This window comes from Oreochromis niloticus, linkage group LG18 (assembly GCF_001858045.2).
Source record: "Oreochromis niloticus isolate F11D_XX linkage group LG18, O_niloticus_UMD_NMBU, whole genome shotgun sequence".
Lineage (NCBI taxonomy): Eukaryota > Metazoa > Chordata > Actinopteri > Cichliformes > Cichlidae > Oreochromis > Oreochromis niloticus.
In genome coordinates this window covers 32,950,556-32,963,790 of record NC_031982.2, presented here as the reverse complement: position 1 = coordinate 32,963,790, position 13,235 = coordinate 32,950,556, and the positions used below count along the sequence as shown (strand labels likewise).

At 42.4% G+C, this 13,235-nt stretch overlaps 1 protein-coding gene across 4 annotated transcripts in view; it reads right to left on the bottom strand.

The window, feature by feature from the left end:
• The window catches only part of efr3a (EFR3 homolog A (S. cerevisiae)), a 106,815-nt gene that overhangs the window by 43,423 nt on the left and 50,157 nt on the right, over positions 1-13,235 (bottom strand). For all 4 annotated transcript variants that reach the window (XM_019353966.2, XM_019353964.2, XM_019353965.2 and 1 more), the window contains one exon: positions 12,138-12,287. In XM_019353966.2, the coding sequence (XP_019209511.1) occupies positions 12,138-12,287 (150 nt within the window). The remainder of the gene's footprint in view (positions 1-12,137; positions 12,288-13,235) is intronic.

The window sequence follows — 13,235 nt, the reverse complement described above, 5'->3', positions numbered from 1 at the left end:
GGATTTTAAAGCTGTTGTTTGGGAATCAAATGATCAAAAACTAAACTTTCTGCTTACCTGATGATCCGAGTTCAGGGTCTGGGTGGGCCACAGAAGACTTTTGACATTTCAAACTTGGCCGCAAAGGTCCAAAGTCTGGGAATGGCTTTGTCTGTGTGACGAATGAACCGCTTTATAAGAGGACAGGATTTTAAGTCACCATGAATTATTGAACTTTCTGAAGATTTCTATATTGAATATTTAGTAACTACGACGACTGGGGAAGGTCATGGTAATCATCTCGAACGCTGTTTGCTGAGGTGTTGCAGTACTTTAATAAATGCAGACCAATCCTGCCTTGTTTCTGAGAGAACAGTTATTATTCACAAAGCCACAACCCAGGCCTATTTTAAGCAACAAACTCCAAATGCTTCATGTTGATGGAGGAAGGATGCCGCCAATTAGTTTCTTCTGCTATCTCGTTGGTCCTGGACTCTAAATACACGACATAAAACTTGTTCTGCACGAGTTTGTCATTTCCTGCAGAGCTGCCAGGAATCCACAGTCCTGGCCGGAGACCAGGAGAGCCTCATGTTATGTGTTATATTGATAAAATAATGCAATAGTAAATCATTTCCCAAGCAATAAGCCTGGTCACAGATGGACTGTAGGCAGCCAGCTCTCAGGAGGGAAACAATGCAATTACTGACAGCCCACACGGGCGGTTCAGGGGAAATTAAATGCTTATTTCTTGTTAGAAGCAGGGAAATGAGACAAAAATGAAAATCTCTGATGTTATAGAAGGTGGGCTGTTGTTATTTAATGAAATAGAAGAAACTTTGTTGAAGCCGGACTTTTCCTGATGATTGATCACTTTAGGAAAAATGGTTAAAACATTCTAGAACAAAAACCCCCCAAAAAACCAGTCAGATAGAAACTCAATTTCAAGCCTCCACGAGAAAAGAAAAGTCTGAAATGATTTATAGCACATGTGAAAAGTTCATGTGTGATGTCCTACAGTCTGAAACAAGTTTACTCACAGTATTTTTTTAATTTATTTTTTAATTTATTTATTTTATTTTTTTTAAATGGTGGCGTTTCGGGGGTTAAACATGGAAATAATAAAGAGCTTCAGTCAATCCAAAAACTCAACTGGGATTAGAAAGACAGGCCACATTTCTCCCATTTTGGATTCTCTTGGATTTCTTCATTCAGATCTAGACTAATGAGGCCCCATCATATCATCAAGCAGCAGTCCCCCAACCTTTTTTGCGCCACGGACCGGTTTAAGGTGTAGCGGATAAATACAACAAAATAAAATGATACGACCAAGACAAAAACTGTGGTATTTTGTAAATATAATAATAAACGCAAATTCACTGTGTAATTGTGTAACTTTATTAGCAGCGTCCTCCTGAAATGCGCCAACAACATTGAGAGTAACATCCTCCTCTCTATCCCTTAATGCTCTCTGGTCGCTATGGTAACCCATACATATTTCTTTTCAAAATAAGACTCACAGCTACAACATGGGAAAAGACCCAGGGAAACCGAGTTAACGATACAAACCCTGAAAACCATAAATTTCACACCCGAGCCTCAACTCTCATGGACTGGTACCAAACGACTCAGACCGGTACCGGGGATTGAGGACCGCTGTCTTAAGGACACACCCCATATTGCTCCGCTCTGTGATTCCCGAGTTTCCAAAAGTAGAATGGGAGGCAGAGCCTTCAGCTTTCAGGCCCCGCCTCCGTGGAAGCAGCTCCCTGTTTGGGTTCAGGAGACAGAAACATGCTACTCTCTTAAAATTAAGCTTAAGACGTTGCTTTGTCAGCCGTAGATATTCTTACACTGGGCGTTTCTTAACAGGACTTTCACTGTGAAATCAGCAGAAAAATCTGGAGTTTTCTGCAGATTTCACAGTAAAAGTCTGGTTAAGAAATAAATACTTTCTGTCCACTAAAGCTCTAGAGGGCTTTTAATTTGAAACAGATACTGGAGTGGTTTAGCAGAGCTGTACCTCTAACAGAGTGGGAGCCAAACAAAAATATTAAAATAGACCAATTATCGTTTTCTTGCTCCTACTGTTCTACTATTGTACACACAGTAGGAGTAAGAAAAAGACAGCAGGTGAGGTAAATCAACGTCTATGAGATGAAACACAGAGTTCATGTGAATGATGCAAACATGTTCCTTAATTCTGGTTTACTTTTCATTTCTGAGCTTATGTTTAATGTGTAAACCAGCAGCTACTGGAAGCTTTTGATGTTTGCAGGTTACTCAATGCAGCAGATGAATCTGTGAATCAATCAGCACATCCTAAAGATCAATGTGTTTGTCTTTACTGGATTTCAGCGGGGTTAGCTAAATGTGAATATGCTAAGGAAAGCCTCCTTGATGCACGGACCACTCCCTTCTTCACTCCCTGTCCTCTTAACCCTCAGCGGTCTCTTCCTAAACTGAATGTTAAGAAAGGTTAAGAAAGAAAGAAAGTTGCATGTCAAAATGACAAAGTTATGACCGTCTACTTTTATCAGGAAAAAAAAAATTCTGATTCCATTCGTACGTTGTGTTCAGCTCCACAGTTGTCAGTAACTGAGAAATGCCAGAATGGATGTATTTATAGAGTACACAGTCCTGTACTGAGGCCTCTGTTGTGTGCGTGCATTTAATCAAGAAGTGTGCTCTAAAGAAACAACGGTGCAGAGAAGCTGGTGTGATTACGAAGATTAAGGGAGTTAAGACAAGTTAGAGGTCAAAGTCGTTTCCAAGGTGGCAGAGAGAGTGTGTTTGCGTGTTTGTATGTAGGTGTGTGTGCTGATGAGCAACACAGGCAGGCAGTTAATCGTGACGCAGGAGGCGGCTTTGTTCGCCTTCCTCTCTGGTTTCTGCACGCCGGACACGTCCACCTTCCCCAAGACGCAATTAAGAGTATCCAACGCCCTTGACCGCTGCTTCCCAGCAGCCTCCTGAGGCTCGATTAGAAAGCCGACAACATGCTGTCGAGCCCGAGTTCGGGGACAAAATTATCAGAAGAAAGAAAAAAACCAAACAAACAAGCACAACAGCGATTCCCTCAGAGGCCAGAGTCAAACTGTGTTTCAGTGGCGAGCTCTGAGTCACACTATTAAACTGACAAACCCCGACCCTGCAGAAAGACATTTTGTTTGACAGGATGCTGCTGGACCGCAGTGATGCTGAGCTGCTCCAAGGAGGGAGGTCAGCATCCGAATGGGCAGAAAAGTGCAGAACAAATGTTCACCTGCCACTGGAAGATGTTTCAATCCATGGAGAAACAAGTCTGAACTCCCCAGGGAGAGATTTTTGATGAATCCAGGCAGCCTTTTCCTCCATTCGACCTCCCAGATTTTGAGAAACGAGGCAGGCCGACGAGAAAAGCAGAAGAAAATTGGTTTATCAGAAAAAATAAAATGCACATCACATGTTTCCAGCTCAGCTATGCTTCCTGTGATTGCATGGAGCTGCGTGTGATTGCATTGGCATGAACAAAGCAACATGATAAGGTGCCTGATTACAGATGACTAATGATTACCCTGCAGGGAGGTGATACTATCCTCAGCGGACCACCCACTCTTTATTTCTCCAGCTCTTTTTAGCCAAACTGTCACCAGTAAACTTCTCAAATAACTGCTAACTGCCTCGTGAGAGAAGCTTCCCTCTACTCGATGCTGAACCGTCAGTTTGCACAGACAGATGTTAGCATTTTATTTATTCTTCAAAAATCAGAAAAGTAGAATAAAGTTGGAGAAATCATCTTGATGAACAAAGCATGCAAGAAAATTAAACTTTTACTCCCAACTCCTCTTATTTTCTGTAATAAACCAACATCCTGTGATAAAAACTCCATCCTGCAGGATGTTATAGGGCTGCTGTATAGATGATGCTGGTCTTACTGGCTCTTTGTTGGGTTGTTTTGTTTCGTTTCATGCTGCTAATCAGGAGTGACTCACACAGCCACTGTGCATCCAGCTCCCACACCATCTCAGGCATCACGGAGGCAGCAGCAGCCGTTAACCAAGCCGCTCTCACGCTGACAGAAGAAACGTGTTGATCTCAGGTTTGGCGTGAGCTGCTAAGCTGCTTTTCTCTAATCCGTGTTTATTGTTTTTTTTGTTTGAACTCTGGTTTGGTCTGCACCAGTGCAGACAAACACTAAAACATCAGCTAACTGGGAAAGCAGTAGGATGTCTTCATTTGGGACCCTTGTCGACATTAAAAACGACTCTCTTTGTGGGCAGTTTGTCAAAAACTAAATTTGTCACATTCCTACATCTCTGCAGACGTGTGCCTCATATTTATGCAGGTATTGGTTTCACATGGATTTTAACACCTGCCCAGAAAAGGGTCGGGTTTCACGGAGATTTGGCAGCCATGGAAGATGGACTGGCAAGAATTCTGCTTTCTTGTCAAAGGTTAATTGAGAAGATACTGGAGCAACTAGCCTCAGAGAAACTAGACGGTAGTCCACGATCTGGATCTGATCAACTATTTTGGTGGGGGGAATAAGTGAGTGAGACCATTTCAGAGTCATAGAAAAACAACAGTTTGGATTTGAAGTTAAGGCCGGCTCATCTTCTCGATCGCTTGGTGTTAGCTGGTCATACATTTTATAAGAAAAGGTCAAAGCGGTGTGAGGCCTTTTTCTAGTCTTGATATTGCGATAATATTAAACGTGTATTGTTGTACAGTTTTGATTGGGTCATGCAAACAGTGACATTGAAACACATGATTGTTGTTAGCCTCATGTTCACTTTCTGCACCACCACCATCTTCTTCTGCACAAATATCAGCACAGCTAAAGCGTTCAACTGTTTCTCACCATGTAAATGTTGAACAAGAGCATGATGGGAAATCCCTGCTGTTTACAAACCTTTAGTGTCTGTGGCTAAAAATCTTTAGTTGGATCCAAGTTTGTGCACGAGGACATTTTTTGTAGTTTTGTGTCCGATTTAACACACAAAACTTAACACACTGTTTACAGCTACACCCTTCTTGCACATGTTCTTTTCAGCTATTTATCAATAAGTGACTTATGTATATATATGCTTGTATATATTGTGCTATTCTTAGTTAGCGTATTGTCTGTCTTTGTTAATGTTTGTTTATAATGGAGCACTGTAACGAAAAATAATTTCCCCTAGGGATCAATGAAGTATTCTGATTCTGATTCTGATTTAAAATCCTCTGTGCCGAAGTTCAGAGTTTCACTTAAATTCAAGGTATTAAACAAAATTCCCCATTTTTAGTAATACCCAAATAATTCCCAACCTGACTTATGACACAGATGTGAGGATGCACCAGACTTCAGTGTTTTATACGACTTTCAGAGTCTTCCAGTGGACGGCAGCTACAAGACGAAGGCTCGTCAGTTGGTCTGGAGCCTGATATGAATATTCCCTCAGCAGCTAAGAACATTAACCAAAATTCAAAGACGAAGCCTGTTCCAGTAAGATGCTGACACATTAGCTTTGGGTATCTGCTGATGCTAAGTACCAATCTGATACCGGTGTTAAATCAATAACTTGTATTCCTTACTGTGAGTCAGAGACTGGGCATCTACCACACAGTGAAGCTGAGCCCACTGGGAATAGGGCAGATGTTTCGTAAGCAGCTGGACAGGTCACGAGTTTTGTAAACCGATGAGCACCTCCCTAACGTCGCAGGGTTTTTACTTCACGATATAAAGTGCAGTGAACTGTTGCTGTGAAACGGTGTTATATAAATAAAACTCAGCTGCATGTAATCCAAGTAAAATGGCCCAAAGATTAAAAAACTCAGAGATTTAAATTCTTCCAAACTTTACCAAACTGACTCATCTGCATATGGTCAAGTAAAAAAACAAACAAACAACTGCGTTAGTTTATTTAACTATTCCATTTTTATTATTTATTTATTTATTTTTTTAGCTTGAATTAATTAAAACTGACTTTAAAAAACAGGTTAAAAAGCATTTTTATCATTTTTATCACTATAGTGATGATGTTTCTTTAGAGAAAGGTCAAATCCTCTTTAGGCGGTGAAATTCTTTCCTGTATGTCAGGAAAAATGTAACGTGAGTGTGGCTGGAGTTCATGATTTCATAACTTTAGACTCGTGGTTCAGTCAATCTACGCCAAGAAGGACAGATTAAAGGCAGGAGTCAGACTTAAATATTTAACTAGGTGTCCTTCATGTTTAACCTCACACATCCTACCTCGCCTCCTTCAAAGAGCACACTTCCAGCCTCAGATCCGACTCGGGGTTTCTGCTCATTAAGTCGCAGAAACGACTCGAACGCTGCCATTACCGCAGAGATGTTTCCCCCCCAGGACAGCAGGGAAGGAACATATGCAGAATAATTATCCCAGGAAAATGGGAAGGTGCATTTCCATTTAAATGGTGAAGATAAGATTTGGTGATTGGACTGTTAGGAGCAGGAAATAAAACTGCAGAATTAAACATGAGAACCAAAGAGACCCGTGGTTCAGGGTGGTCCAACAAAGCTCGTTTCTTCAACAGAAGACTTTCATCTCAAGATCAACATAAGTAATTAAAGCTAAACTTTAAAATCTTAAAAGTGTACCTAAAAAGCGTAACACGTTCATTGGTGACTTCCCGTTTTTCAAACCATTCCCTGTAAACTTTAGAGGTTGTTGTGAGGAACGTCCCAGCAGATCATCAGGAAACAGTCAGACAAACGTCCGTGCCGTGTTCAAAGTCACTGAAATCTTCTTTCTTCTCCGTTCTGATCCTCAGTTTTGATTAGATACGTGTTCACATGCAGATGAACTTGAATGACCCCGGGGTATCCTGCTTTGAATGCTTGGAAGTAACCTCCCACATCACCTGTGGGTGACAGGAACACCGACCTGTCCGAACAGCAGCGAGAAACCAGCCACAGCGCTCTCATTCCTCCACACGTGCTGGAAGGGAGGAAGCGAGCTTCTTGTGGGGCTTTAGGTAGGAAAAGAAAAAACAGGCAAGAGAAGGAGGAAAAAAAAAGTCAAAGGGAGGCAAAAACAGGTCCAAAAATAGCATTTTGTTCACATGGAAACCACACAAATGAGAAGGAAGGAGAGGTTTCTACAGAACGGAGCTCAGGTGGTGAAATCAGGAGAGAAGGTGATAAAGACGAGAGGGTGACGAGGAAAAGCAAGGAGAGGAAAGAGATACCATCATCTGCTTAATTTAACTACTTCAGTTCTGGGTTAATTTTCTTATTAAATATGTGACAGAAAATGTCTGCAAATGATCAAAGCACTATTTCAAAACAAGAAAAGATTTTTGACGCACTATTATCGTACAAATCAATAACTGTCTCAAAGACAGAGGAGCAGAACGGTGAGGAATTAGAACGAGACAAAGACACCAGAATTAAGCTTTGTGCTCTGTCACGTTGATCTTTGCTATAAATATTTTCCCCTCTGTGCAGGCACAGCATCACTCCCAGCCCGGGGAGGGGATGAGGAGCAGAACTAAGCTCCTCAGCACGACATCGGGATTTCCTCCTTCACCTGGATACAAGCCTGGATTTGTGGGCCGAGTGAATAAAATGAGGTTTGAGGTGTGTGGGAGGCGGCAATTCCTCTGCTCGAGTTCAGGTGAAGGTTTGTATTCCTTCGGCCGACCTGATGATCCCGAGCGATTTACGGCACATCCAACCGCAGGATTTACTTTGGATTCTGACTCTCCAGGCGCTGCGGGCAGAGTTAAAGACGTCAAAGGTCCAACGAAGAGCGAGAAACACAGAAAACCGGAAGAGTTTGTTAGAAAGCAGGAAGAAGAAAACGCACCAACCAAATAAACACAAGCCAAGATCCTTCGGTTGCTCAGCGTGACCAACGGTCATATTTTGGGTTGGTATTACAACATGAATCTTATGTCCAAGTTCCTGTCAAACTGAATAAATCCTGATTTGTTGCACCTCTTGTTCTGAATGAGGTGTTTTCCTATTAAAATGGAGTTCTTCCTCCCCACAGTCACCGAGTGGTTCTTCACGGGGAATCATTTGATCGTTGGGGTTCTCTACCCTAAAGTACTGAGAACAGCATGAACTGGGAGCTCTGGGTCTTGTTAGCCCTTTCTTTGTCACACTGGTCAAACGTGGTGGAAAAAACTCTCAGGCCTGATTTAGACTTCTGCGCTGAATCTCTGTAGAGCGATGATGTAACCTAAGTAAGCGGTCGACATCGTGTTTCCACTCCCAGCTCACCCCTTAGTGAGGGCCGGTCGGGACCTGTGGGATTTCCAGTACATGAAGGCTCTCCGATAGAGTCCAGCCAGAGTCCAGCAACTAACATAACACACCATCCATATTAACCCTGGATATATTTTTGCATGATTTGAAAAAAACATTAAATGAATAAATGATGTAATGATGCCATGCTGATATACTTTTGAGGTTATATTGCCCACGCCTACCTTCAACATATGAAACAGATGTAATGAGAGTAATTACAGTTTTCACACATCACTGAAGGCTGAAATCTAACGCAATCTGAGATCTAACACAAATTGTGCTGCACGCCTCCATCCGACACTCATGAGGCCCCAGAAGATGATGACAGTGTATCGTTTGCATTAAAACATGATGAGAAGGCTTCCTGGCTGGCAGCTGTTGGTGAATCCTTTTCCACTAAATACCAAATCATATTACGCCTCTAATGACGATGATCTTTAAAACCTGCAGACACGCCTCATCAGCCTGAACGAATCAGATCATGCTAACAGTGTCTGCAAAAGCAAAACCGCTTCCCAAACTATCCTCGTGTGAGGGTTCAGAGTCGCTACTCTTCCACGTTTACCCAACAATACATTCAGGAATGAAAGACTGTGAAAGCAATAAATCTTGTGCTGTCCCGGGACTCTGCTCAGATATGATAAGAGAAATGTTTAGGAAGGAATAAAAGCTGGAGGGAAAATGGAGTTATGAGGTGACACACACGCACAGATTTGTTTCCTTTCATAAAAACCTGCCCTCACTGCTCCATTTACAAATTCAAGTATTTTTTCTCTGCCTGTCACTTTGTAACGAATGACACGTCTTTTTTTATCCCATCTTTGGATTCTTCGGGTGATTAATGAGCTTCAGATGAATTTTTGGCACAAATACACCTGAAAGCTGGTAACTGGTTTTAATGTCACTGGTTATAATTAAAAGCACGTTCAGGATTTTGATCTTTCATCTTAATGTGGACGCCACAAAAGACAGTTCTGCCAAAAATGCTCAACTATAGCTGGTGAATTGTACAAAAACCGATCTGGAACTCAACAGCAGACCGACTGACGTCATAAATCATGTTTTCAGTTTCTCTACACTGTGTTTTTTAAATCCTGCATAATTGGTGGTTTTGTGTTTCCTGCTGAAATTCCACCTGAAAGTCACACACAGTCGAGTCTTTTTTCAAACACCTACTCTGAAAATGATCAGCCACCAGGGGCGCTGTGGAGTCTATCAAGTGTGGATGTAATATCGGCATGAAAATATATATAAATAGACCTCTGTGCACTGAATCGTACTTGTTATTAATCTCTGTCTCTCTTCCACAGCATGTCTTTATCCTGTCCTCCTTCTCTCACCCCAACCGGTCGCAGCAGATGGCCCCGCCCCTCCCCGATTCTTCCTGTTAAAAGGGAGTTTTTCCTTCCCACTGTCACCAAAGTGCTTGCTCATAGGGGGTCATATGATTGTTTGGTTTTTCTCTGTATGTATTATTGTAGGGTCTACCTTACAATATAAAGCTCCTTGAGGTGATTGTTGTTGTGTATAAATAAAACTGAATTGAATTAATCATCAACTAACTCTATTCAACAGGTCCAACATTACTGGGAAACACAGACCTTCCAACAGCTGGGAGGTTTCTGTGCTGCTGTGACGTTGACTCTGTGTGGGCGTGGCCTATCAGAGCGCTCCTTTGTTTGTGAGGTGTGTGTCGTGCTTGCTTTCTCCTGCTCTGTGCAGAGGAGGGTGGGGTTTTTGGTGATTTAGTGTTTTTTTAAATTTAGTCTTTTGTTTGGTGAACGATTTCTGGGTTTTGGTACATTTCCTTTCTTTTGACAGCTCAGTTTTTTCAGTTTAATTATCAATAACAGAAAAAACCTTTACTTTAACAGAGACGTGTGCTTTAACCTGGAGACAGAATCATTTGATTAACGATAAGTCCGACTAGAGTTTCTTTGAAAGCTTCATTAACACCAACAAGGCAGATGTTGACAGATGTTGACTTGGACTACAAACAGTAGCAATAAAAATGTGATTCTAAGGACCGATTCTACAGCTGTGAGACAAATGCTTTGAGTCTAGTTAATACAATCTGAGAGAAGATCATTTAATATTTTAGCTGTGTTTTTATTTTATTTTATGATTAAACTCAAATGTTTCATACTTTCTGTATCACACACAGAAGAATGAGCTGCATTAAACTGCTATGAAGCATAAATATTAATACTCACTGTGAAACCAGCAGAATCTTAAATACCACAGAACCAAAAATTGTCAACTGATTATTGAATCTGGAGTCTGTGAATCTCTGTTGTTTGTATCAGCTCCAGAGTCACACGATAATTTTCTACCGAGTCTCTAATGCTGCAAACAGGAGAGCCTGAAGTAGCTCCTCCTACTTTGCAGATGAAAAACAGGCGTTTTGTCTGTTTTGTTAGAGAAACACAAATTGTGGCGTGAACCAGTTTGTCCCTCCGGTTCAATAAAAGCCTCTCTAAACAAAGCAGGAAGCATACTGTCAGATATAGCTCGTGTAAAAAACGGTGACACCGCCTCTTTAATCCTGACAAGGCTACGACATGCTTCATGCGTTGGCCGGGTTTGACGGAGTCTGTGTTGTCGAATGTTGACGTCCAGCTGGTTCTCAGAGTGGATTTGACAGCTTAAAATCGTCCTGAGGATCACAGCAGACAGCAGCAGGATGTGAACAGAGGATGAGGTGGATCAACGCCTCAAGCACACATGTACGAGGAAAAGATGGCGACTGAATGATAAGCAACCAGACCTGTCAGAAATCCTGTGGATTAGTCTAGAGCTGAAGTCTAACAACACTTTTAGTCAGACATCCAGTTTAAAGCTAATGACTTGTCTGCGGGGTCACGGGCAGCAGCCTCAACAGAGATACACAGACCTCCCTCTTCCAGCTCATCCATGGGGGCATTTGGGCATTCCCAGTCAAGAGACCCAAGTAAGCAAATGATTTCTACAGCACGTTTAAAACCAAAGTGCTTTACACTAAAACAGAATAAACCGGTTCCTGAAAAACTGACGGTATACACCTTCACAGAAATCAGACGTGTCCAAACGCTTAGATTTGGAAACAGTCGCTGAGGTTGTTCGTCTGAGGTCATTTAGGTCATTCCAGAGAGTCGGGGCAACAGCAAAGATGATGACGACTGACTGAGATTAAGACCCTGAGCTGGAAGAAACTGCTCTTGATCACTGCATTTATTTGTCTGTAAGCTTGTGCCAAAGTTTTGAACCTGAGCTTTAATTAAAGGAGTAAAAAAGCCCCGATTATCCTTCAACCTCTCGGTTAACAGTGGACAGCCTAACTGGGTCTAACCCAGGGCCTCCTCCTGGAACACCCACCCGGGAGGTGGATGCCCGAACCACTTCATCTTGCTTCTTTCAATGCAGGAGTGTCGGCTCTACTGTGAGTCCTTCCCAAACGTCTCACCCTATCATTAAGAGAGAGCCCTGCAGCTACGACGCACTGCGCCTTTAAACCTCTGAGGCCTCAATCATTCTCCATGATTTGCAGATCCTGTCTGATTGGAGACTTTTTAGTGAAGGTCACAGCTGAATTGTGGGATATGAGAGCTGGCCTCATAACAATAACACTCATTCCCGCGTGTGCAGAAAAGTTTGATGCTGCAGGAAAACTAGTTTACTTTGCTGATTGCCTGGAGAGAAAAGCAGCAGCTCAGCATGTATAATTGATTGGCAGTTTTTGTGTGTTACTGTGTGGCACATTAAAAAAAGGTCACCTCTGAAATAGCTCTCACCTCAGAAAATCAAACATTTGCCTGAGAGACAGACATCGCTCCAGTTCCATATTCAGGGCAGAGAATAATGAGTCACGGGAAAACAACGCACGGCAGGGAGATTTCGGTTTGAGGCGAGTGCGTGGCAGCTTTGGCGTGTGCCGTACCTGTCCAGGTCCTCGCTGTCCTGCATGTTGAACAGCATGGATGGGATCAGTTTGTCCATGTGCTGCGGCTCCCAGATGATGGCCTGCAGCTCGTCGTTCACCGTCTTCCTCACCACGCCCTGCAGACCTTTGATCCCGGCCACACGGATCCTGACGGACACACGGCAGAGATTAGAGAGACTCAGAGGAAGGGAAGAACAAGGCACACATCCAGCTGTGGACAGAAGTTTACATCGCCCATCACAGGCAGGAATGTCATGGTCATTTTGGGCTTTTAATGGTTTCTATGAAGCAGCACTGAACAGCACACACCATTAATGACTTTAAAAACAAATCTGGGTGCACAAGTTTGAATTTATTTCCTCGAATCCACACAGGGTCAAATATATACACAGCTTTATATAAGTGGAACTGAAATTATATCTTTTAACTTGAAAAGGCCGAGACCTATTAGCTTCCCGTTAGTGTTCATGATCGACTACAGGCGCTAGTTTCTCTTTGCAGCATAAACAAGATTTGACAGCACTCACTGGACTGACCAACACTCAGAACAACGGGAAAATCTGAGGAACTCCTTGAAGATTTACTCAGGTTGGGAAGGTCTCTGGGAGATATTTCTAAATAACTGAGGATTCCAAGATCATCGGTTTAAATGACCGTACATAAATATAACTCATTCACATATGTCACCACTTTGGGTCTGCTTCCAGACATGGGCAAACTGTCACCCTCAGGCGAGAGAATTTGGTTAGGATGTTCAGGAACAAGCCAGGAACTATGCAGGCTTAAGGCTAACGTAACCTGGAAACTGCTGGAACACCAGCATCACTGTCCCCAGTGAAGTCAGTTTTACCTGGTCATGGACAAACAGCTACCAGACAATATCACCGTGCTTTTAATCTGAAAATGTCTCTCAAATAACTCACTACTAAAGACTAACCTTCCAAGTTGTTCCCTGAAATTCTAAATCTTATCTCACTTCAGAGGAAAAACATCCAAACCTTTGGTTTAATCTAATTTTCTGCCTGAGAAGAGGCTCGACAGCCTGCGCAGCAGAAATGTTCAGGAGCAAAGTGAGGCCGACTTCACCTTTTACTA